We start from the raw sequence: 27,099 nt of genomic DNA on the forward strand, positions 1-27,099 counted from the left end.
GGTAAAGCATATGGTAAAGCTTACTGGAGTTGTCCATTGGCTGGTGAGCTTGCGGCAGTGGTCTAGTGGTTACGGTGCTAGACTGCTGAACCGAAGGTCGCAGGAACGAATCCCAGTCATGGCAGCCGCATTTCGATAAGGGCGAAATGCTAGAGGCCTGTGTACTCAAATTTAGGTGCATGTTAAAGAACGCCAGATGGTCGAAATTTCCGGAGCCCTCCACTACGGCATCCCTCCTCGCAATCATATTGTGGTTTCGAGACGTAAAACCTCGACAATTATTGCTATACTATTACATATCGCTGGACACATCAAGACCTTTTGTAGCATAAAGGAGGTACTTAATGGACACCGGACCAAGAAAAATAGTATGCCCATTTCTCTTTAGTTTGAAGAGATTTATGAAAAAATTTGCATAATGCATACTGTGGAATTTGGCCAGGTTACCTGAATAGGTGGGCATACTGCCGTCGAAATTTGTGTGCACATGAATTTATAAGTGATGCCCGTCGTTTTCTTGAAGCCTTTTTGAAATAATTTGTCTGCTTGCTGTTTATGTTGTACGCATATGCAAATATGTACCATGTTTAATAACACCATTAGAATCAGTCTATGTAGCTACTCATCTACGATACAATTTAGCACTGTCAGGTGGCTAATTAAAAATGGCACATACGACACAATTCTGAACTTAAACTCGGCAGTCTGCTCAGCAGAAGTAAAAGGCGAGTCACATTTCGAGGTATGTGCTCCTATAAAATGTGCTACAAGGTGCAGTGGTGTTCCAGTTTATGCTTTTGCGACAGCATCCCCCTTAAAATGCGTGTGCGCATTTCAGCAGATTTTTCGAACTGATGTCTCAAAACTGATGCTGAACAGCTGTTGCATCGGCGAACTGCATTTCGGCCAGCTGCCCAACGATTCACCTACTGAACATTTCAGATTTCACTTCTCGCTAAAATACATCATTTTCTCAAATTAATAACATGCAAACCAACTCGTTACCTTAAAAAAGCTTATGAGAGAACCAAGCGCCTTACAGCTGACACTCATTGAGCTGGTTTGAAACAGGCTTACAACAGCTACTGCCAAAATGACATGAAAGAGCGACAACTTTCAATATGCAAATCCTCGGGTAAGTACGTCTTCTTTTGAGCATGTGTTGTAGTAAGCATAGTAAACGTCCTGCCTGTGTAAACTTAGGAGGATTGACTGACCGATTGATTTCTCGCGTGCGCTTCAGTGAGCAATCTGTCGCCCGTTTTCGTAAAACTCCAGACCCAAAACTCGCAAACGCGAGCAGGTGGTAGAAGTCGACACACTCGCCACTAAACTACTTGGTAGCACACGTGTTTAATAGAACCACTCTGACGCCCATGAACACTCGCACAGGCCACAAAAAAGAAAACGAGACGAAAATGTTGAAACTGAACAAGAGGAGTTATGACATTGCAGCGTCCGATCGCGCGCTGACACGCACACCAAGCGCGGAATCGCGTCTCAGACCGGCACAACTCTGACGGGAAGAATGCGGCAGTGAATTCCTTCGATGTCGGCCTCTCGTTTACCGATCAAGAAGTCGGCCTCGTCAACAGTCCAGGTCTTGATGAGGTGCACGTAGGACACCTTGGTGCGGGCCCAGCCGCCAAACTTGACTTCGGGGCAGAGATCGATAAACTTGCACAGCTTGGGCCATATCTCGGGGCAGTCGACGTCGAACTTGAAGATCACCGTGGTCGACCAGTCGTAATCGGCGGGGAACGCCAGCGTCCGGTAAAGCTCGTCGTCCGTCAGGTAGTGCGTGATGACGGCGTCCGAGGAAGCCGTGGAGACGTCGCCGTTGAGACGGTACACCCGGTCGATCCAGGGGTCCGTTTCGTCCAACCACGGCTCGAAGTCGTCTTCCAGGCAGTCTCCCGGGTACAGGGCTCCCATGACTCCTTCTCGGAAGCGATCGAGGCTGAGTCGACGAATAGAAAAGTGTAGTTGGAATGATCGTCCTCGCGGGTTTCCTCGAAGAGACCCTCAACGAAGGGACTCTCAGCGCGACGACGCCATATTTCTTTTTCTTGCCAGCGAAACAGCTGTGAGACCTGGAGTTTGCGTAATAACACTTATCGACCACCACTGTCGCGCTAGCTGAGAGGGACGAGTATGTAGCGCATTGGGTATGCAACAACTTCGCACAAAAGGTTACAGAGAGAGGCGCCAGAGAACATCTGAGGCGCTAAAGTTGCTAAAGTCGCTAAAGTTACGGAAGCCTTCGCAAACAGCTAGCTACTCTCTCCCCCTTTAATCTCACTTCGCATTGGTTTCGGTTCCGGGCTGTCAAATATCGATATGACTCGAAGCATGGCTTCCGAAGAGGTTGCTGCTACACCAATCTGGGCCATCTGTGCAACTGACCCAGATCGATAATCCTACTCAAGCTGGTAAACGACATAAGTTCAACCACGTCAATGCGGCTAAGCTGTAACATGTAATTTGGAAATGGTTATAAATGGGTGAGATTGAGCGTCGTCAACTGTCGTCACCTCGTGGGGTAAAAGCACAACAAAGGACAAATGAGAAAACACGTGTGTATCTTCACGTGTACACATAGTTTCGCTTTCTTTCCAGCAGATGGGGACACTAGTCTACCAAGTCTAATGCCTCATGTCGGGTTTTTGGAGTTCTCTCTGAACGTCCGCAAGCTCTGGCACCTCCACATTGCGCGATCTGTAATAATCGTACATCATTTCAAGCGTGCACAAAGAACTGGCACGAAATTGCGGACTTCCAAAGTCCTGTTAAATTACGTCATTCCCTACGGTACATCCACGCTTGCTCTCTTCTCTCTCTTTCTCTCTGCTGTAGTATGTCTAGGAGGTGACCATAACTTCCGGTTTCCGGTTCTTGTTCTGGCCAACATGGCAGCTCCGGCGAGCGCGGCGATGAGCGAACGCGAGCTAAAGTTCGTTCAAATCGGGCTCAGCGAGCAAAAAGCCAAGGAGACGGCGAAGAATGCGGCACTCTCGCAAGGTCTCTACGACGCCATCTTGGCGGTAAGTCCAAACAATTTATGATGCGTTGTCGCTTTACGATCTCTTCCTGTCGATGCCGGCTCGCCGCAGGCACCGTTCGCACGCCCGCGTGCGCCTTTGCGTCATCCGTGAAACCCGAAACTTGTCAACCTACGATGGTGTCGAGCGTTTCTCTTTAGTCCGCATCTCTTTGCGGTGATGTGACGTGTTTATCTTATTATTTACTCGACAGGCCGAGAGAACAACGAGCCAGCCGATCACGAAGGCCATGGGAAACCTGCTGTACCACGTCGTGACAAAGATGAAGGGACAAATAAAACAGTACGAGCCGCTGCTCATCGAATACGTCGCCAAGGGAAAGCTCGACTCCGAGGCCAAGCTGTCAGGTATTCGCATGCTCGAGTCCTGCACGAGGTCGAGCGATGCGTTTGCCGCTCGTTTTATGTATGTCGTGCGCGTGGCCGGCAGATATCAATCACCTCGCTTACGTTCGCTTGTCGCATCTCGCCAAGCAGTCTAACTTTTTGTGTGTCTTTCTTGGGTTCTGCTTACCAACGTAGCAGGCTTGCCGACTGCCAAAGACGAGTCTGCACTACACGAACTGCTTATAACTAAGCGAAACTGAAAGACATGAGAAAAGAGTGATGATTCTTCACGCCTCCCGCTTATGGATCCAATCGGTTATTTTCTAAATCAATGAATAGATGCTGAGAACGCGTTTCAATAATCGCACACGAAGCAATCGTTCCATCATCTTGTCTGCATTCTTTTGTCACAACTTGGGTGTTACTTTTTTTTTTTAGTGTTTTTTACGTTAAGCGTATCAACGTGTCTTTATTTGTGTTTATAGAAGCTGCTGAAGTGTGCAAGCAGGTTCAAAAGTTGCTATAGTCGTGTTTAGTAACTCCTAACTTAGTTTAGTGACATTTGATCAGCAAATCAAAGTTACTGTTCGTTTCTGAAAAAAGTTAGACGTTTTGTAAACGTGTGCGGGTTCCTTTTTCACTTAGAACAAGCTGTAGTCGTCAATGTACGTACGTGCACAATACGTGACGTAACGGAGTGTGGGTAAACAGGTGGCACACTTCCTGCCAGTCGGGTTATTGTACCCGGAGCCCGACTGAATAATCGCAGATTCGGGCAGCTGTTGGGATCATTTCATTATGTTTTTTTTTTTTTTGCGTGATATCTTTCTTTGACCTTGTTGTGGCGTATTCCCAGTCAATCCTGTGGTTGTGTTTTCGAGGGTGTGCGGCAATAGCGTTCCTCGAAGGCAGAAATACCCAAGAGGAGGTTATCTTATTGGTGGCTAAAAGCGAGGCAGGAGCAGAATTTAGCCCTTCACTAAATAAATGGGTTACAGCTGGGTGGCATAAGCTGCTGCCTGATCAAAAGGGTAGAGCCACATCCATTCATCGTATGACTATTATTTTTAACGTTGCATCTGTGGTTCCTTGGTCGTCCTGTTAAGTTTCCTGTCTCACCTGTGTAAAATTGATTCATACAGTATTGTAGTATGTTAATATTACGATTGACCACCAAATCTTTCAGAGAGCATTTGTGCCATTTTCGAGGATTAAGGTAATGACAGCATGCTACTTGTGCGATCGATGTTAACCCTTTGACACACTATGTACATAATTGTGTACACCACTTCTTTTTGCTATTTGTAACGAATAGGAGCTAAGAAAGAGTACAGTAAATTGAGCTTTGGATGAATTGAACCTCCGGCATAATAAATTTGTCTTCATTTAACTTGTTTTGCAGTGTACTGTTGCATACGATCGCTTTGCTGAAGGCACCGCCATAATTGACGAGGCGCTTCCCGCGACCCATGTCAAAAGTATAATTTTTCTTTGTTCAACATGGACATAACCGAAAACAAATGTGCACTATATTTCTAGCCTGAGATTTCATTCTATTTATGCAAAAACTGAGCATAAATGGCTTCTCAATAAGTAGATATTTAATTACAGAGTAATTTGGAATGATTACTATAACACACATAAATGAACATATTACGACATTATTTTTGTTGCAATATAATATCGAGTACCTTAAAATAAGCATTGTATCGACTTGACGCACTTACAGACAGTTCTTCACAGGTGGCGTCTGAAAGGGTTAATGTAGGACACATCCTAAACATTACAGATGTGCACAAGATCGGAGAAACAATTATTGAAACGATGTTCCCATTTTCCATAGCTGTTGTACATGAAAAACTTCCAGATGCTCTCCCCCCCTATTGTACTGAAATGGTAAGTAAATATATAAATATATAAATTTGTTACCTGAAGGGCAACACTGGTATATTAAGCATAATCTTTTTATTTTAAGCAATAACAACGGATGTTGTATACCGATGTATTAGGAGATCATCATCACAGCTTATTCTCTAGCTGATCCACGCTGTTTTTGCGCGCAGCTGCCATGGACTACCTGCTCACGCACCCGGAACCGCCGCTGGACACAAAGGCGTTCGAGACGCACAGTGGCGTCGGCGTTGTTGTCTCACCCGACCAGATTGAGAAGGCCGTCGAGGACGTCGTCAACACTCATCGGGAGAAGCTCGTGGAAGACCGATACCAATTCAACGTTGGCATTCTACTAGGTGAGCAGAAACCTGTTGAGTTCAGTCGATGTGGCACTGTGTTGCTGGGCGCAACGTTGTGGTTTCAATTTTTGGCCTCGGCAGCCACTTTCCAATGCTTGCAGAATACAAAGATGCTTGTGTACTTTACGGATCTTTTGAACGTGAAACGCCTCTGCACTTTGGTATTAGAAACTGACTGCCTTTCAAATGTTTGGTTAGGTTTCTGATCTATTCAAATAAATCTGTACATAACATACAGAGATGTCCTTTGTCAGGGCCTATAGGCACTTGGGGCACGAGAAGTTAGTGTGGCATCTTTTGTCATCTTATAATACTTTTGATATCCGAACCTCGAGACAAAGAAGCGGTGGGCTTCCCATACCCCATTAACATCACCTTTGAGGTTGTTGATTCAAAAGGCAACTGCAAAAAAAAAAAAAGCTTTACTTTTGGTGTGCTTAGCATAAATGAGTGGTATATACATATGACAAAATTATAATATTCACAAAACTACAGGATCAATGGTGTGAAAATGTCGTTTTTACTCACAGCTTTTAAAAATTATTGAAACGGGTGCGGTGGGCACCTTGCACTCGGCAATCAAGACAGAAATCCCAAAATGTGGCTTTCCAAATATACTGAGTGTTTGCTTTGGGAACTGCCTGATATAGGAGGTTACACCTAGGGACAGCGCTGCTCCTAAGCAGTATTACGTCATGTGTCACTTGCTGCGACCACTACTGGCACTGGTTCTCTTTAATTTTCGTATTAAAAAAAATTGTATATGCTAGTTTTTTGTACTCTCTGGCATTCCAAACCTGAAATCGTTCATGGAAGTTCAATCGGCTCATTTATTTGAACTTTGATCCTATGTATGCGTCTTCACTTAGCACTGAGCTGCCAGCTTGGTCACTGATCCATCCTTCCAAGCTGTATTAGTAGTTCTGTTGGTTCTTGTTTATGTTCTCCGCTTTCTTGAAAGCTCTTGTGTTGTTGCCTTCCTGTCTATTCTTTATTTTTTATTTAGCCTTGTCTTAAGCTGCGTTTCTTACCAACTTTTCTCAACTGTGTTTCTGTTGCAGCGGAAGCTCGCGCGAAGCTGCCCTTTGCGGAGGGCAAGTTCATCAAGAACGAGGTGGACTTGCAGGTGCTGCACCTGCTTGGCCCTAAGTCGGACGCCGACCTCCAGAAGGCGTCTCGTCCTAAGACCAAGGTCAGTGAGCGCACTCCCAGTGCTCGGAAAACATTTCATTGCTGACACCTTGGTGTTTAAACCACAGACCATAGAAAGGGTTCGACTTAAATTGAGGATGAAGCAGTGAGCCGTGGAAAGGAAAATAATTGGTGTAATGTCAAGGGGTCAAAAAAGAGAGCCGAGTGGGCCAGGGAACAAATGCGTGTCAAAGGGGCACTAAAGGTAAATATTAAGTTTTGGAATGCTATGAAATAGCATTCCGAAAACCTTGTAGTGCTTGTTTCGGGCCAAGAAAATCCTTAATTTAAAAGAAAATCGCATTAGTGGTCCACTCTCTGTTAGTGCATTTCAAACCGCCCGCCTCGAAAAGGCCTTGTGACTTAGCATTTGCGTTGCCTGCGCTTTACTGCCCAAAACGAAACTTTTGGACCTCCTGCATAATCCTCCATGGTAATACAAAGAAGTTCTTTTTTTCGTGAATCGTACAGAAATGCACGAGCTAAATTTTATTCCTTCTTGTAATGCACTGCAGTGTTATTTTTTATCATGGGTGTTTTGAGTACTATAGTGATTAACTGTTCAAAGGGCGTTCTACGTCATCGGGCTGTTGTTTCAGAATGTCCCGCTGGTTACGCAAATCGTGTCGTACATTTACCTTAATTTCTCAATTAATAAAGCGTTGCCATGCATAATATTGACATTTTAGACATACTTAATTAAGGTTTTAGTTTTCACTCTAGCATGAATTGTTGTTTGCCTTTAGTGTCCGCGGACATCTTGGTTCAAATCAAAACGAAGAAATGGACGTGCGGAGGGCACGTAGCGCATAGGCAAGATAACCGCTGGTCAATAAGAGTAACTGACTGGATTCCAAAAGAAGGCAGGCGCATGAGGGGGAGACGGAAAGTTAGGTGGGCAGATGAGATTAAGAAGTTTGTGGGGATATGGTGGCCGCAGCAAGCACAGGACCAGGTTGACTGGTGGAACATGGGAGAGGCCTTTGCCCCGTATTTGGCACAGTCAGGCCGATGATGACAGTGATTGAAAAGTTTCGTGTGTTTGGGATCGCCTCATGAATGGTCTGTCCTGAGGGATTGACCAAACTATATAGCTGCTGCATTCACAGAGGAAGAAAGGAGCGAGAAGCGAGATTTAAAAGCATGAACTTGTTGAACTCAGCACTGAAAGCAAAGAGGGGACCACCATAGATTTATTGCCTTTCTCTCTGATGCACATGTCCTCTGCAGTTTTATTAATGTTAGGGGTGTGCGAATATTCGAAATTTCGAATATTTTTCGAATAGTGTTTGCTATTCGATTCGATTCGCACTGAAATTTTACTATTCGAACTTCCCAAAGACAAATGCAGTCAACGTCCGGTTGAAAGTGACCCCTTCAGGTTTTAGATGTGAAGCATCTTATGGCGGAGTTCAATCCGGTGGTGGTGGTGGTGGTGGTGGTGTGCGGCGTGACCACCCTTGCTGTGCATGCGCAAGCCTTCTCCACTTCCCCTCTCCACTCCCTCTCTCTCTCTCTCTCTCTCTCTCTCCTCTTTCCCTCTCCACATCACCTCTCCCCTTCCCTTTCCACCTTCCCTTTCCCCCTCTAATTTTCCTTTCCCACCCCCTCTCCACTCCTCCCCTCCCCTCCACATCACCTCTCCCTCTCCATTCCCTTTCCCCTATCCCATTCCCTTTCCCTCTCAATTCGCCCTCTCCCCTTTCCCCTCACCACTCCACCTCTGAAACGCGGGCTCTACATGCCGAAACACTGCTTCGCATCGCCTCATGGTCCCCTTTAGCGGGAGATGGTGCGATTTTCAATATGCTTCACCTCATTACGCTCTCGTATTGCGGCAAAGCTGCCTTTCAAGCTCCGTTACGGTCGAACTTAGCCAAGAGACAAAGTCTGGTTGAAAGTGGTCCCTAGATGTTCAATATGCTTCACTTCATCACACCCCCGTATTGCGGCAAAGCTGCCTTTCAAGCTCCGTTACGGTCGAACTTAGGCAAGAGACAGTCAACGTCTGATTGGAAGTGAACTAAAACTTTTTGTTGGGCTAGTTGGTGCATTTAGAGCGGTGAATAAACGGCGTCAACGAAACAACCACAAGAAGAGACAAGGACGTACGCCTACTAACAACTGGTTTTATTCGAGGCACATGGGGACATATATATGCTCAACTCTTGTCAGCTCTGATCACATGGTAACCATAAAATCGATAAACGTTGTACGTGATGACGTATGTTTAACAAAAAAAAAAATTGAATAGTGATTTGTGAAACGTGGTGTAAACAACTAAAGTAAAATGAACACGTGACAAAAGATGTATGACTAACAGAAAATTTCAATGTGCCAACATACTTCAACGAGCCAACATAGGAACACCCATTAACAGGCATTTCTTTTCCTTAATCCCGGTCCCTAGATTTTTAGATGCGAAGTATCTTAAGGCGGAGCTCAATCCGGTGGTGGTGTGCAGCGTGACCACCCTTACTGCGCATGCACATACCCTCCCCCTCTCCACTTTCCCTCTCCCCTCCCCCTTTCCACTCTTCCTCTGAAACGCGGGCTAGACATGCCGAAATTCTCTCCTGCGCAACGCCGCGATGAGCTCGAGCGCATGCGCGTCCCCTCCGCTTCTCTCTCCTCTCCCACGCTGCCCCCCTCTCGCCCGCCTGTCGACCGCGTTCCCCGCTCGCCCTGTGAGAATTAACGGCCAGGCTAGATGGAAGATAGATACGACGCGCGTAGCGTCCCTCTTCGCGTTCCACGACGCGAGGTCGGTAGCATGCACAACGAAGCCAACGGAACGCGATCGTGCAAGTGCTCCGGCTTCGCATCGCCTCATGGTCCCCTTTAGCGGGAGATGGTGTAATTTTTAATATGCTTCACCTCCTCACAGCCCCGTGTTGCGGCAAAGCTGCCTTTCAAGGTCCGTTACGATCGCAAATGTATTAACTCAAGAAAACGCTAGTTCCAATATGGAGATGAAAGATGTGGCAGAGTTGGGGGCTCAATTAGTGCTGTTTTGGACCTGAAATTTGGGCAGGAAGTTCGAAAAATCGGACGCCGAAGCTTTTTAGTAGGGGTGTGCGAATATCAAATTTTTCGAATACGAATCGAATACGAATATCCACCTTCGAATATTGAACCGAATATCGAATATCAAAGGAAAAATGCCTCCACAGTAACAATATTTTATTTAACATGTAGCTATTTGAAAAAAAAAAAGATTAACATCCTGACTGGCAACAAAACATACACTGCTATCTCCAGAACATAAGGTCCAGGCTAGCACAATGCACATCACAACACAAGCAAATATCACGGCACAATGAAAGTAATGACTAGATGTTATCATGAAGAAATATGAGTTCCTCCACATCATCAGGCAGCAGGCGCTCCCTTGTAACAGAGACACCCCCCCCCCCCACCCGCCACTGAAAAGGCACACTCGCTTGGAACAGAAAAGGCTGGTATAGGGAGTTACATGGGTCAAAGCTTTGCCAGACTGGGGTATCTGAACAGTCCGCCACCAGTCACGTGGGTCACTGTCTTTCTTCAGAAGTGGTCCTGCATAATGAACGAGTGGCAGTGTGGCACGTTACGGCCGCATAATATTGAAAATGTACGGTTAGATGATCGCCAACAGCGCTGCACGTCGGAGATGCACCAGCAATAAATCATACGTAATGGGCGTTCGTCGCAGGCAGATATCGTGCCTCCGTGTACTTACGATGTGTATCGCTCCTCTTGGCAACGGTTTTAGCTATACGAACGCAGAAGAAATGTGGAAGGCGAGTTATTTTATGCATGATAATCGAATCGCATATTCGAATTTTTCGAATATTCGAAGTTATCGAACATTCGAAACTTCTCGAATACACAAACTTCGAATCGAATACGAATATTCCGAGTGTAATATTCGACGAATATTCGAAACTTTCGAATATTCGCATACCCCTACTTTTTAGCATCCAAAATTTCAGATGTTCTTATATATCGACGTCTACGAGGCAGATTTGGAACTCCGGACTTGAAGGGAGCACACCCTTGTCCACCACATCAGTTGGCCTTCCACAGCAGTTGAAACAGGAGGAGAGGCTGAGAAAATGGCATCTTTGCCTATCACGTGTAAAGTGTTGTCGGCAACACTTTGGTTGCACCAAATCATGTACATAAATACAATTCGGCCTCTACATTGCCTCACTCTTGATAAGAAAGACAACTATGAAATATGACCCCACCAGTGCTTCATCAACCTAGCGAAAAGAAACACTTTCATGTTGCTATCTCACAAGAACATACTTAGGGATTCTCTGCAACTTTTTCTGTAATTTCACTTCGAATTATTCGAAAAATGTTTGGGAAATATTAGAAAATTATTCGAAATTATTCCATTCGATTCGCACTCAATCTTTATTATTCGAATTCGCTTCGCACCCAAAATTTTGCTATTCGCACAGCTCTAATTAATGTAGATTGACTTTACTTGGGCAACAGGCTTAGCGGTCACAGGTGTTGTCCTGCTGAGATCGATGTTGTAGGTTCTTCGTACCTTTCTGAGGGAACTTATAATAATTTATTTGAAAAATGTGTCAACAGGTTGCATGTTTTTTTTTATTTATGTTCGATTATATTCAACAACTTCCCAACTAAAACCATGTGTATGCCTTCAACATTTAGACATTCCTGCTGCATTCTTGCTTTAATATCTTAATGTCAGATTTTAGCGAGTCTCCTTTGCATGGCTGAACTAAACGCCCTAGGTAGTTGATGTAACATGCTTACAGCATGCATCAACACAAAAAAAAAAAAGCTAGAGACCAGCTCTGGACCCTTGTCACCTTCTTCTTCTACTCCGTCGTCTTTCTGTGCTGTTGTATCCTATAAAAATCCGTTACAGGGACCTTCTCCTGTATGTCCATCAAATTGGACATACAGGAGAAGGTCCCTGTAACGGAGAAGGTCCCTGTAACACTTGGGTAGAGCACTTTGGATTAAAACTAACGCACCTCAACTTTCCAGGGAGGCAAGGAGCGCCCGAAAGCCTGCACTCCTCGGGATACGCAGTCGGTCGACATTCACTTAAATAGTGGTGAGAGACCAGCAGCCTAATCAATCATTTTTTGCTTTCAATGTTTATCAAAACATTTGTGCTGCATGCTTGTGTGGCATTTTGGTATCCAGCATTTTTTTATTTTTTGCCCCTCCCCTCCGAAAAAAATTTCTGGCTATGCCCTGGAGTAGGGTATGTTAACAACCACCTCATCCATGTTTCCTAGAAAATATTACACAGGGGTAGGCTCGTGCGAATAGTAAACTTTAGGTTCGAAGCAAGTTTGAAGCGAATAGTGATTTGGCCGAATAATTTCGAATCGAATTTGAATAGTATATATCACATATTAAAAAAAATGGGCATATTATTCATGATCCAGCTAACCTGCACAATATTTTTTAAAATAGAAACAAGGCATGAGCAAATGTCATTTATTTTTGATTCAAAGAGAAGTGGAAGAAACTTTGAATAGTAGCAGGATTTGACTTTCGGTAGAGTGCAAGTGATAACCTGTAAAATATGCTACGTTTTAGATTTTACTATACTGAGAGCATATAAGCCGGTGTAACAAGCTTTTAAACTTAAAAAATGATTAATCTATATGAAGGTAATATGTTCATTTCACCTTGAAGGGCTTTGCGGCAGTGCGGATTTCCCTTGGATAGGTGTATTCACGGTATAGCACCCACCACTGCAGTCAAACCACCTTTACAGGGGTGTTACACGCGGACTAATATACACCTATTCGTTCATTTCGAATACTTTGAAATTTCCAATATTATTTAAATTCGAATCGTAGTGAATTTGAATACTGTAATATTCGTTCGAATATTCAAAGTGCTCAAATATTCGCACATGCCTAGCATTTAGCGCTTCCGTCTACACTTGCGTGGACGGAAGTCACTTGAACTAATTAGTGCTCACATTGCTCTAACGGATTGCTTTTGCACGTGCTGCTGCCTTGCACTGTGTGTACTGCTTTCTGCATCACTGTTTTTCTCTCTTTCTTTCTCTCTCTCTCTCCTTCTCAACCCACTACAATCATGTCGTGTGCATCCGTGATCGCGTTTGCTGCATACTGTGCGCGGACGGGCAGCAAGGTCAAGTATCAGTCATTCCAGAAAGCCGGGGCATTCGACAATCTTGGGTGAGGGGGGGGGGGGGTCTTCTCGCAATCATTCTTTCATGCTTCTTTTTACGCAGAGCACTATATCCAGTTTCAGCAACTTCCATGCAGTGCAAAGAAAGCTGTGGGTCGCGTCAGCTATAACCGTAAAATAGAAATTGAAGGCATACACTGTCATCCACCTCCGAATGCCTTCAACATCATTACGAACTGAATGGAAGCTTCACGGAAGACCCAAGAATTAGTTGCGTACAGCAGGCAAATCCACGTTTTTCGTAACATGCAGCCAGCTACCAATTGGCCGACTGGGATGGAGAAGTCTGCTATGTTTGCGAATTGGCTAACACGAGCCCTAACCCTTAGTGCACTGCATGGAATTGAAGTAGAGTATAAAGAGAAACATTTGCATGAGTGAGCAGCATTCAGAGCCAATTTGCATGTGCATGGGACTTGTTTGCTTGCATTATTTACTCTTGTTCTCAAAGTACTTGCTTATGGTGACATAGGTGGCATGAAAATGCATTGTAAATGTTGCAGGGGAATCATTAATATTTGAGGGAACACAGTGCTCAGATCATGTGATTGATAATCCTCGAGATAGGGCATAGACACATGTTGAGAGACACATTTTTTTTGTGCATAAATTGTACCTTCAGTTCAGTGCAACCAGCCACTTCTTTCCTGATAAAAACAAAGAAATGCTCCAGCTGCGTCATTGGTCGTACTACTTGATGGGTGCTTCTTTGACTGGGAATAGTACTGCGCATTTTGAGAATTTTTCAGACTCCCAATGTGTCCTTTTTCATGAGATGGTGCTGCAGCCGAGAACGTCCCAACAGCGAGAGTATTGGGCTGTTCCCTTTCCTCTCGCTGAAGTGTGGTACAGCAGGCACATTTGGCTTAGAAATGTTGACAGCCCATTAACATACATGCATGAGATGAAAACATTTTGGTCAGCACACTGACTACCCACTTATTCGAGCATGGCAGCAAGATACATACCTTCGTATCATCACCTCCGCTTCATTAGTGTGTGTTTCTCATTGTCTGCATAACCAAATACAGCATGTTCAAAGTGCTTCCGGCTAGGTGGTGGTAACAGTTCTGTCATTTTCGACTTGGCTAGATGTCATATCTGCTGACACCGGTGCCAACACGATGGAGGAACTCTTCCGGACCAAAGTGCACTTCCACAAACCCGGCGAAAACCAGAAGACTGAGGGCTACATCGTCACCCCGACCACCATGACGCATCTGAAGCACCACCTCAAGGTTACCGGCGGCAAGGTGCGTTATGTTGCACCACTGCTCCCGACTACTTTTCGCAGCAAAGCCATTGGCATCTGGGTGGTCGGATTATTCACGGGCGTTTCTGCTCACACGAAAGACTTTGGCCAATCCTGAAGACAGTGCAAAAAACTGAGAAGTGTCATCAGGTGACATTGTAATGTGACAGTGATGCCATCAGGGGCCATTGTTACGTGACGGATGACATCGTGTGAAGTTTGATGCAATCACATCACGTCAGGATGTCAAGCGTGATGTCACCACTCAGTCACACGGTTTTTGGTACCATTGGATGCTAACATCAGATTTTTTCACTTCATAGGCCGCATAACGCTCCTGAATTTTTAAATACCCCCCCCCCCCTCAGCAGTTGTAGCATTGGTTTTCCACATCTTCGCTGCACATTCACTTTTGCAGGGCCAAAATGGCCAATTTTTCTACAAAAATAATGCACAAGGCTTACAGCAGAGTTCAGGCACTTGTACACACGAAGTGCCACATGGGTGTGCCGTTCCCTAAAACTGCTTATCGTGTCCCCTACAATTCGTGCAGGTTAGGACGCGGTTCCCTCCCGAGCCCAACGGCATCCTGCACATCGGTCACGCCAAGGCCATCAACGTGAACTTTGGTTACGCCAAGGCGCAAGGCGGCGTCTGCTTCCTGCGCTACGACGACACCAACCCCGAGAAGGAAGAGGAGCGTTTCTTTGCGGGCATCCAGGACATGGTGCAGTGGCTAGGTGAGAGAGATAGAGTGTCTGCAGTGATACGTCTACACTCAAACCTCATTATAGCAAAGTCGCGTCTGCCACAAAATAACTTCGTTATATCCGAAAATTCGTTATAAACGGTTATATGTAACACTGTATCTATGACAAGACTATTCCTCATTTGCTTCGTTATAACCGATAATTCGTTATATCCGTGTTCGTTATATCGAGGTTTGAGTGTAGTTGTGTTTTGGCAGTAGCCAGTCTGCCTCTCATATTTGCGAACTGTTCCGTTAGGCAACGTCCTATAGTGATAGCAATTACAGATAATCCTCTTTACACTAGCAGAGCCATGTCTCACTGGAGAATGTCCTCTTTATATCCCATATAGTTGGACCCCTTTATAAGAGACGCGTTGCCGGGGAGCAGTTATTGTCCCTTATATGAAGTGTCTCTTATAAGCAGGGTACCACATTCTCATTTTGTGATCAACCCCTATCTGGATGTATGCGCACTGGTGTCTGTATCAGTGTCTCTTATAAAGGGGTTCAACTATGTTTGTTATAAATTTATATCCTTTTAAGTTTAGTGGCATTGTGACAATTTTTACGTATACAGTCGAAATTCGATTTAACTAAGTGATGACCTACGCTCAAATTATTCGTGAAATCTGGAAGTTCATAAAATCGGGTTGTTAGATTGAGCTTTAACTGTATCCTGTTGCATACATGTTCATTGTGTTAAGGTTGGATTGCAATCATCCTGTAAAAAGAAAAAAAATAGTGACCAAAAAGTGTTGAGAGAGTCTGTGTAGTGCAGTGATCACTTTCCCTCGGTTACCTTGCTTTCAAAGGAGCATTGAGGTTAAAGAACTGAAAAACATAACCTGGAGCCAGCTCGCGTGGAAGAGCACGGTCAGTCACTGTAACTGGTTGGGGGGGGGGGGGTCTTTCTCTAACGTGCTTAAGTGTGAGGACGATCATGAGGCAAAAAATCATGGTTGATTCCACCGTCGTAGAGATCGGAAGCACCCGGCACCTGTTGTCGCAGACCGAGGGGTCGTGGGTTCGACTCCCAGGACATTGAAACCAACGAAACTCTTTATTCTGGTTTCTCTTTGTGATCTGCTCGTGTGCATTTTACTGATGTCACTTCCGTGATGGAAATGACGTCATGAAGTCTTGATGGATGCTGGCATAAAACACTTTCATGTGAAAAATGCTTGCAGGCTATGAACCTTACAAGGTGACGCATGCATCCGACTACTTCGACGACCTCTACGTTCTGGCCGTGCGACTGATACAGCGCGGTCTGGCCTACGTCTGTCACCAGACGGCGGAGGAGCTCAAGGGGTTCAATCCGCCGCCATCACCTTACCGAGATCGCACCATTGAACAGAATCTCCGATTGTTTGAGGTAAGTGTTCTTTTGTTGCCTCTCAACAAATCACCAATCTTGGATGTTGTTCTCAGCTCCACCGTTGCTCACCAATATTAGCTTGAAGAGGTAAATGTTACCTCTATGACAGACTGGTAGCGCTTATTCTTGGGCTGAAAGATGATGAGGGACGTTAATGGTAAAGGTGAGCAGCGATGTGGGAATGTGTCACGGTGTACTGTAGTCACCGTAGCTGGTTGTACTTAAAAAATAAGAAGCACGAAGCAAGCGTTATCTGTATCATACACAGATACAGACATTTTATAAATGCACAAACAACTCATGTTATACACAGTCAGCATAACCAAAAGATTGCTCTATACAGTCCACAGTTCGTACATAAGAAGGGTAAATAGTCAAGGAGTGCACATCACCGTTAGCACCGGCTGCACAACTCGGGGGCCTCCCGGAAGCGATGCTACGAAGTTGTTTGACGCTGTGCTAGATCGACCATTGAGACTCCAATGGGGAGGCAGCGTGTCACGAACAGGAACCGTCGGTGCAATGTTGGCCTGCCCAAGGACTTGCGCCAGCCGCTGGCAGGAGCCAGGAGTGCTCGACGGCATGACTTCTTCTTCCGCCGCTCCTTTTTCTCTCCGCCCTCGTGCTGCTCCAACGCTTCTTTTCTTTTTTCTCCAAGATGCTCGCACCACGAAGGTTTTTCGCCTCGCTCTTCTTCTTCTTTTCTTTCCGTTGTCTGTATTACGGTGGTTCAAGAGCATTGTCGTCTTTATCGTCTTGACTTTACCAGTGTCCTTACATGCATCACATGACAGGATGCTCCTTTTCTGGAATTCACACTGACCTGAATGAAGACATTGTTTTCGAATACAGTATCTTCCTGGACCCCATCACCCATTTTCTGTAATGGGGTACGATGATGATGACAAGAATTTTGGTGATCATGATTTCTGACTGAATTCTACTCATCTTGAATGAGAGGCTTCCCTTAAAGGGGCACTGACATAAAATTTCAAGCTCGAGATGTGTGCTTCATTCGATTGTTTGGTATGCATAAGTATATTTGACCAAGTTTGAACAGCGTCCGTCACCTGGAAGTTATTTTATGTCGAGGGCAAAGAGCGTACGAAAGCTCAAAGGGGCTTCATCATCCTGCGACATCGACACTACTGTGACGTGTTCGGTGTGGTGCATACCATCCCGAGTGACAATGCACTAGTAGCGATGACGTCAACGATTCGAGTGTTTTTATCGTGGCGCCGATGCCTGGAAACGCTCTCACTCGTCATGCCTGATCTTCGTCGCGCCGCTTTGAATGATTTCATGAAATTACAAGGCGCAAACCACCAAGAAAAGACAGGCGAAAGGAAAGAGCATTATTCGACGTGTGTTCGTCAGTCAGCATGTCGGGGAATTGTGTTGTTGAAAGCGTGGAAAAAGCGGAATGAGTGTGTCGTTTCCTTACACGTGAGGCACACGCCGACACGACGACAAGCTATACAATATTTCGTGGCCAAGATAGCCTGCGGGATCGATTCCGGTGAACATGCGAATATCATCTGCAAATACCAACAGTGAATATAGCTTGGAAGTTATTTTAAATGAATTTTGAAGTTTGCGTCAGCGATCGACATCCTTTCACTACTGACACCCTCAAAGGGGACCCTTGGGGACCTCCTACTTCCCTCACGTGACCGCGCTGCAACAAGTTATGATGACGCCATAGCCGCCATGTTTTTTTGCCGCATTTGCTCCAGCAGCCTACTTCTCAGCGGCTGCTCGTGAACCGTGCGAGAGTGCGTCACAGTTCTGTGTGCTGACGTGATCGAGTGCTGCACCCGCTAGGTGGTGATAGTTGCACCCGGAGGTTTGTCGTTTTTGAAACCGAAACTGACACTGGTCATTAATGAGGAGCCTGTAATTAATTATCTGTCGCACGCTGCAGCAAACGATGTGCCGTGTTATTACTAACAGGCCCCCAGCAACACATTGCAGCAAAAAAAACGCGAGGCCAAAATTTTTGTGTTAGTACCCCTTTAAATGCAACATTTGTAACCTACTAAGCCAAATTGAAGTTCTGTTGCGGTCGGCGTTTTGAGTTTCGGTTGCACTGCAATCCTCTGCTGTCGTCTCACAGGACATGCGCAAGGGCAAGTTCAACGAGGGCGAGGCCACGCTGCGCATGAAGGTGACCCTGGAGGAAGGCAAGCAGGACCCCGTGGCGTACCGGGTGCGCTTCGTGCCGCACCCGCGCACGGGCGACAAGTGGTGCATCTACCCGACGTACGACTTCACCCACTGCCTGTGCGACTCGCTCGAGCACATCACCCACTCGCTGTGCACCAAGGAGTTCCAGTCGCGCCGCTCCTCCTACTACTGGCTCTGCAACGCCGTCGACGTCTACTGCCCCGTGCAGTGGGAGTACGGACGGCTCAACCTCAACTACACCGTCGTCTCCAAGCGGAAGATCGCCAAGCTCATCGAGCAGGGCATCGTCAGGTGCGTTGACCCTGCCGAAAAACTCACAGGGTCTCTTATGCATTCACTTATGGTGACTCAAAGGCAAAAGCCATCTTCTTCTTCTTCTTTTCTTTTTTCTCTCGGTCGATGTATTGATCCTTTCCTGCCCCCCTCCGAAATCTTTCCGCACCTCACCTGGTTTTGCACTGCCTCCGTTATCGACTCACCTTTGCCCAACCGATGATGCCACGCGATGCCGTCGTCATGTGACATCACGTTATGTGATGTCGTGATGGCATCACATGTTGACGTCATCATGACATCACATCATGACATCCCATGCTCGACATGATATTAATGAGAACTAACAGACAGTAATGCCTGTTAGTTCTGTCTGTTAAAGTCTGTTAGTTCTCATTAATATTGTGTCTAACAAAGAAAAACGAGCCTTAAAAGTCATCTTCTTTCCTTCATGCTCGACATGACGTGGTGACGTCACATGGTGACGTCATCACGTGATGATGATTTTTTACATCACACATGTTGATGCTGATGGCGCCGGTCAATTTTCGCGTTAGGTGAAGCATCTAAGGCTTGCGCCTTAATGTACAAAAAGAAAAAAAAAAAACACCGATGGTTACGATACACAACATGAAAGGTAGCCCACTACTGCATACCTCATAGTCATATCGCTGTTCTGTCATGCAGAAACGCCTGAATTCAATTCTCGAACATATGCAAGGAATAGGTTGCTCGATACAGAGATGCCGAGAAATTGAGGAATCTACAAGTTGCCGTGCAGGCACTCCAAGCGAATGTTCACCTATGCTTGATACTGTTTTATAGCTGTCAGATCAAATTTATTTTGGCTTAATTTTGTTTTTCCCCAGGGATTGGGATGACCCACGGCTGTACACATTGACAGCGCTGAGGAGGCGTGGATTTCCCCCGGATGCTATCAATAACTTCTGTGCAAAGGTAAGGGCAAATGCAGGCCATGAAAGTGACTTCAGGAGCAAATAACTCGACAAGTATGCATTACTTGTCTGTAATATTTTAGAAATAGCTTTTTTAGCCCTTCTAAATTGTGAAAAAAAAGTATTTCCGAAAATTGTTTTTTCGAAATTTTTTGGCCTCGCCAAACCACATTAGCCACATTAGATAACCACATAGATAACTACTTAACCACATTAGATAACTACTGTGTCACAATAAACAGTGTGTCACTCTTTTGTACCAATATAATGCAACCAGGACTGCAACGTGAGCGCAGTGATTTAGAGGGCTGAAGCAATAAAAAAAAGTACCGTATTTTCTCGGCAAGTTGGCAAGTTGGTCCAGTTGGTTTACGTTCATGTTTGAAAATTTGGTTGAAGTGCACGAAAAACAGTGTCCTGTCTGCTTCTTCTAGTCTGTGTTTTTCTGTGCGCCTCAACCAAATTTTCAAACATGAATGTATTTTCTCGCATAGTACCCGCACTCCGAATTAAAAACCACAGGGGAAAAAAAATGAAATTCCTGTCTGTTGCCGTGAAGCCGCCTTCCTTGCATTACTGTGAAGCGATGCCGTGAAACTTCGCAAGTAACCTGCACGTCGACTTTAGCTCCAAATTTTCTGTATTCTTTATGCTGGTTATAAGCACGAAAATGCGGTATATTATAACGTGACACGGTGTTGTGCATCTCAACAACACCCAGCAGTTATAAAAATTAGAACCACACGTAAACATACATCTGGAAAGGCTTGTTTATGTTACCCATCGTGTCCGCTTGGCTGTGTACCTTTAGTGTCAGTTTTTTTTTTCCCTTTGCAGCTCGGTCTGACGGGGTCACTGTCGGCTGTAGACCCTCAGCTGCTGGAGGCCTGCGTCAGGGATTCTCTAAACCTGACCGCACCTAGGTGAGTCGTGGCTTTGGACTGGGCAAACAGACTCCTAAATTTCCTGTGAAGTCTATAAATTTGTGCTCATTGTGCGATCTCACGAACAGTTCATCATGTTTTATGGTCAGTGCAAAATTACAAAAAATAATAATAACTTGTAGTGGTACCTATGAAGCACTCTTGATGGGTGTCGAAGTACTTTAATGAAAGAATGAGCTTAGTATAATAGAAATAAAAGGTAACTTTAGAATAACATGCTACATTTTTTCAAAATGTAGTGTAACAAACGCCTGCAACAAGGATTAGTGTGCATGAAAAATCATAGAAGTTAACATTATTGTCAGCAAAAGCTCAAAACAGTGTTAGCAAAGCATCCACATTGTTGTCAGATGAAGAAACTGTATTTTTTTTTTTAATTCGTCAGTTAATGTACAGTGAATAGTTTCTTTGTGATTTTCTATGAATATACATGAACACATGACCGTCCACTGATTGTCATTTGCTAGATTGCTTCTATGTACGTTTTCGTCTTTGTCTCTTAAGAGCACTCCAGCACAGTACTGGCATGTAATATCCCTGAGAAAGGAGAAATGCTAGCACTGGCCAGTGGAACCGAAATTTCAAAGTTGCAGTTTTAACTCGGAAAGTCGAGCACAGGTGGAGATTAAAGAAAGCTTCAGGAACTTGAATCGGTGACAAGCATCAGTTCATACTTCGTTGTACACCTAGTACGAACATACTGGCCCTTGCGATGAAAGCTAGTCTGTCAGTTTCAAAAGTGCTAACAATGTCACTCGGCGGACTGTTTAATCATGAAGTAAAAGAACTAACAGTTGGGTGAGCTGGTACTGATTCCTCATTCAATGCACAACACTAGACAAGGACGAAGAGCAGACCGAAACAACATGAGCGCAAACTCTCAATTGGTTTATTAGAAACAAGAACTACACGACCTTGACCATCCATACAACCATGTGTTTTGTTACCACCAGATGTGCTTGCACTAATGATGTATCTAAGTGTTGTTCCTGTTTCTAATAAAGCAGTTGAGAGTTTGTGCTTATGTTGTTTTGGTCTTCTCTTCGTCCTTTTCTAGTGTTGCGCATTGAATCATTAATCATGACGTATAGCTTACGAAACATTCGTGTTCTGCCATCTCGCTGTGCCGAATGCAGGGTAATGTGCGTGGTGGAACCGATCAAGGTGACCATCACAAACTTCCCGCACGGTCAGAACGCCGAGGTGCCGGTCACGGTACCCGACTTCCCGGCCTCGCCCGAGCGAGGCTCGCACACGGTCACCCTTGCCAACGTGGTCTACATCGAGGTGGCCGACTTCCGGGAGAGCCGCCGACAAGTCTTTCCGCCGCCTCACGCTCAAGCAGTCCGTCGGCCTCCGGCACACCGGGCTGGTCATATCAATTAGCAAAGTCATCAAGGTCAGTGGAGTGAGATGACTGTTAGTTTCAGTTTAGTTTTTTTTATGCATACGAAAAATTGCTGGCAGGGGAGACTTAAAAAGTTGCTTGCAGGCTAGCTCGACAGTGCAATTGCTCTCCTTGCAAGAAGTTCTGACGCTGCTTATCATGCCGGGAACAAAAAATGAAAACACGCAATGTGAAAAAATACATGTTGGGTGCCGACCTGCAGTAATCTGGTTTCGTGCTTCTCTTTGGGTTCTGTAATTGTGTCCGATCACTCAAATCAAATAGCCTGTCTTTCTGCCCTTACTCTGCAAAGCAGTTTACAATTGAAAAGTTGTTTACAAAAGATTGCATGTAGAAGGTGACGAGGACCTATGTTCTTGTTAGCCTTTTCTTTGCGCTTTTTGAATGGATAGGCTTCAGAATTGTCTAGTGATGTCATTTTCCTTTTCGCCGCATCGTGTTGTCCCGTGCACAGGACGCTGCCGGCGACGTTCAGGAGTTGGAGGTGACGTGCCAAAAAGCCGAAGACGCCGAGAAGCCCCGCGCATTCATCCACTGGGTCTCCAAGCCAGTCAACTGCGAAGTGCGGCTGTACGACCGGCTGTGAGTGTTTTCTTCCGTTCGACCTGAAACCTTTTGAATCATGTCAAACCTTAGCTTTAAAGGGGTACTGACATGAATTTTCAAAGGAGAGTTTATTCTGCCATACCAATCTGCTGTAAATGAAGATGGCTCTGCGCAAGTGTGAAGCTCGGTAAATGTGAATACGATATTTGATTTTTACACTATAGTCGACTTTCGCATGGCACACCTGCCGACATCGACATCAGCGTGATGTCAGCCTACGTTGTCAATTCTTGTGACTTCACACACCAGTATGGCTAGTTGTGATGACGTCGAGGACCAAAAACATTCAAAATGGCTGCTTATTGCGTCATCAACAGAGCCAGGAACGGAGCAGCTGTGAAAACGTCAAGATATCTTGCGCGAGCATGTGACGAGAAGCTCATACCGTGTTGTGACGTCTGGGTATTGTAGGAACCGAAACTAGCCTTTAAAAACATACACTTTTTCAGGGTGCACTCACGCTTGGCTTGGCCTTTCATTTGATGCAAAAAAAAAAAAAAATTTGTGTCAGTCCCCTTTAAAACTGCTGGTGAAGAAAGTTTCTGTGCTCAACTTCGCGTATACCAGGCTTCAGTATGATGGCTAGAGCGACTTCTCTTACATCTCGTATTTGTGACCAAATAAAAATGTTTGTACCTTGCGCAAAAGAGTGATGTTGGCATGTGTCACGTAATTCAGCATAGCATATCGTGTTTCATACCCCTGTCACAAAACGTGGTGAACGATTTTAATGCAAGTGCTTTGCATATCAGAAACGCAGATATGCACGAATTTACGTTTCGCACAATGACGTAATGTTGTGTCTGCCAGTTGTAGTTGTTGTTCCGTGCAGATTCCGTACGGATATCATTGCGGATAAAGAACTCCACTGTAAATCAAATGGAGCGGGACTCTTATGACTTTGTTACAACGTAGCTTCCGCAGTGTTATCTTACTACTGTTGCCAGACAATGCCACAAGCATTCCATATAGACGTGCAAAAGTGTATAAACATTCTTTTTTCTGATATTTTGTTGAAAGTTTGAGTTGTTGCTATAACATAGGTTCCTAGGCGCTTCTCGTGGTTAGTTTGTTGAATATGCCAAATTGCATGTTAAGATTTTTCCTTGTAACATTTTCAGGTTCTTCCACAAGAACCCCGAGGACCCGAGCGAAGCGGTCGGTGGCTTTCTCAATGACGTCAATCGAGTGAGTCTCTAACCTTGTGCTTGTATATTTGCAAATAATAATATGGTTCTCCATGGATGGCCTTAGTAACTTATCATTGCAATCCCTACGGCATCAATGTAATGCCGATCCATTACTGATGACCATCACTACCAGCATTGTCAGTGATGGGCTTCTATTACTAACAGTGATCATCACTTTTAGTGTTGTTAGTGATGATCACTGGTCACTGATATTGATAATCACTGTCAGCATTGTCGGTGATGATCTCTGGTGATTATCAGCGATAGTGATAATCAGTGTCAGTGATGGGCATCCATTACTGACAGCGATTACGAGACAGTAACTTGTTTCGTAAACAGATCACAATTTTGCACGCAAATTGGCAGAACTTAATTTGGGAAGGAGCCTTGAATGATTAACTTTGCGTTTTCTACTTCCAGGATGCCATGACAATTTGCACCGACTCGCTAATCGACCAGTCGCTGGCTAGCTGTTCCGTCTTGGACAAGTTCCAGTTTGAGCGCCTGGGATACTTCTGCGTCGACCAGGACAGCACACCGGAAAAGGTGAGATTCCATTGGGGTGTCGTGTGGAGTCGTGAGCAACATGAAGAGAAACACCAAATTTGTGTTTAAGCATTGATTACTTATAATGTGCAGATACGAATCTGATGCACTTATTTGCTAGAGTTATAGCTTTTCCCTTGAACATTTAGTGTTAGGAACATATTAGTGTTATGAGCATTATGGCGTCTTGAAGGTGATTTTGATGTTCCCTTTCATATTGCTCATGACTGTACTCTGTACATATCCATGGTTGTCTACTGTAGTGTAAAGCCTGGAGTCATTGGTAAATGTTGAAGTGGCTCTGGAAAATTAAATTTAGACAAAAAAAACGAAGAAGTAGCAGGGAATTTTCTTTTGAACCCTAACATTTCTGGTGAGCTTGGTGGCCAGCAGTCTAGTTACTACCACGTGTATGTTATTAAAGATCTACTGACATAGCATTTTTTTTTTCTCGCTTTTTAATGCGTTAGCATTAGCAGGCACACTAGCAAAAAGTGTGTAGCTTACTGCACACTTTACCATATTTACTTGCACATTACCAGAACTGGCTAGCATTGGCTATCAAAGTAATCGAAGGTAATCAGAGGTAATTAAAGGTAGTGCTAACACATTTTTGTCAATTCAATTCAAATTTGTTGCTTAATTGCCTCCGATTTTCTTTGTTTAACAAATATTGCAAGCCCTCTAAAAACCCTAGGACAAATACTGGCAAATAAATATTGGAGTGTCCTAAATATCAGTACGCAAAGAGTACCAGTACACAATCACTACACAAAAGTTTCGCTGCTTGTTTAGGTAAATAAGTATTGTTTGCTTACCTATGCTTTTGTTTTCTCTTTCAGATTGTGTTTAACAGGACGGTCACGCTAAAAGAGGATTCCGGGAAGAACTGACAGCGTGGACACCGTCGTCCTTAGGTGCCTCCGTTTTTCAAAGTGTCCCGAATGACGCGTAACAACGCACAAGGACTCTATTTTTTCAAATATTTTTTCGTACGCTCGACAGTCACTCGATAGTGCGTTTCCCATTGCCTCCTGCAAGCTTGCCAAAGCCTCATTCACTCTACATGACGACTGGGGCAATCGCCAAAATGAACACATCGCTAGTAACGTCTGTGCTCTGCAAACTGGGCTTCAGCACTCCAAGTACGCGCATTTTCCACGCATGTACAGAAGGACAATAATTAATGGCTGCAGTGATCCTGCAGCCTAAGTTCCTTGCCTCGCCAAGGATACTTCCTTTTTCTTGCTCGCTCGTTTGGTACTGTGAGATGGCAACTTTTCACGGGACTATCATGCAAGTCGGCAAAACTGACGTGTCCGTAAATTAATTTATGTTCTAGAATCAGGGGAGGGGGGAGGGGTTTCTTTCGTGGTATTTGTATAATGACATAGTTTCTGCGTAAACTTTTTCTACCTGAACATGTTGTCATGGTACGTCAATAAATTAATTTAAAATGTGTTCTGCAAAGGGCTTTTCCCTCACTGATGTTTGTGTGTTGATGAAGGAGCTTACATATAAAGAACTTTTACATGAACATTTTGTTTTGCAATGTTTTTATTTCTGTTTTATAAATGTATGCGGTGTGAGCGTGCGTGTTGCTGCTCAGACGAGGTGTGAGCAGCAGTTGAGCAAAGTTATGACACTCGGTGCATCTGCGCCGAAACTGGAGATGCACAGCTGATTTTGTGCAAACATTGGTTTTCTTCCAACAAGTGGACCGCATGACGAGGGAAATCAGCGAGGCACATGATATGAAGATAAAAATGGCTCGAGATGTGTCAGCAAGCCCTCTCTAATGCTGCACGAGAAGATCTCTTTATATTTTGGAGCAGGGTGACCAGTGCACTTTAAGATCTTGAAAATAAAGCACTTGTGTTTTTTGTTCACGTCCTTGGATTGTTTTTAGCGCTAAATCATCCTTGTAATCAATATACCAACTCGCTCACTTTGCCATTCCTGTCTTTGTGGTGCGAATCCACACCAACACTTGAATACTATTACACCAGTGCATGCATTGTCTGGAAGATGCTGTCTCATCGATAATTAACGACACACTCGTAAATTGGTCGAAGTAGGTGCAACTTGCCCAGCAAGCTGCAAAGCCAGTGGGGCCCTGCAGCGGAGGTTCCCCACCCACCGTAACCAAGTAGTCTTTTATTTTAATAAATGTGTTTCCCGAGTCGCACACCTGAGGATTTTTCAATAAATTTTTGCATCCATCGGTCTATCCATTCCTCACTATTGCTAATATTGTCCCAGGCTGCTAAAGGAATGCTTTTGGGAAGCTGTTAACTGGAATCCCAATCTATATAGTAGGATATTAGGGGACTGGAATTTGAAAATGGTATTGAGATTTTCGCTGAGCAGATATGACGTCACTATGGTGCAGCTCATCTCCAACTTTGCATTAGATGTGGCCTGAAGGAAATAAGGAAGTTCATTCCATGCTGCTGTGACTTGATGCGTCGTACTTCAATTTTACGATTGTGAAGCCATTGGTTTGATACTTCAAATTGTGTTCATCGTTTATGAGAGGAGGAAGTGAATGCAGGATCAGCTCAAAATTGCTG

At 44.7% G+C, this 27,099-nt stretch overlaps 2 protein-coding genes across 2 annotated transcripts; one reads left to right on the top strand and one right to left on the bottom strand.

Moving 5' to 3' along the window:
• Positions 1-1,337: 1,337 nt before the first annotated feature.
• On the bottom strand, positions 1,338-2,196 carry LOC119371715 (uncharacterized). Its single transcript, XM_037642171.2, has one exon. It carries the CDS (start codon positions 1,933-1,935, stop codon positions 1,501-1,503), a length of 435 nt encoding a protein of 144 aa, XP_037498099.1. The 5' UTR covers positions 1,936-2,196; the 3' UTR covers positions 1,338-1,500.
• A 696-nt stretch (positions 2,197-2,892) lies between these two features.
• Positions 2,893-25,635, top strand: LOC119371714 (glutamine--tRNA ligase-like). The gene is given in 17 exon segments (XM_037642170.2): positions 2,893-3,044; positions 3,256-3,409; positions 5,452-5,637; positions 6,702-6,832; positions 11,845-11,914; positions 14,128-14,288; positions 14,841-15,027; positions 16,226-16,413; positions 18,533-18,894; positions 19,746-19,833; positions 20,670-20,755; positions 21,913-22,081; positions 22,083-22,175; positions 22,639-22,766; positions 23,912-23,978; positions 24,401-24,526; positions 25,369-25,635. Coding segments are annotated over 17 exon segments (2,382 nt in total). The 5' UTR covers positions 2,893-2,909; the 3' UTR covers positions 25,420-25,635.
• Positions 25,636-27,099: the final 1,464 nt, after the last annotated feature.

Source organism: Rhipicephalus sanguineus, chromosome 10, assembly GCF_013339695.2.
Source record: "Rhipicephalus sanguineus isolate Rsan-2018 chromosome 10, BIME_Rsan_1.4, whole genome shotgun sequence".
Taxonomy (NCBI): Eukaryota; Metazoa; Arthropoda; class Arachnida; order Ixodida; family Ixodidae; genus Rhipicephalus; species Rhipicephalus sanguineus.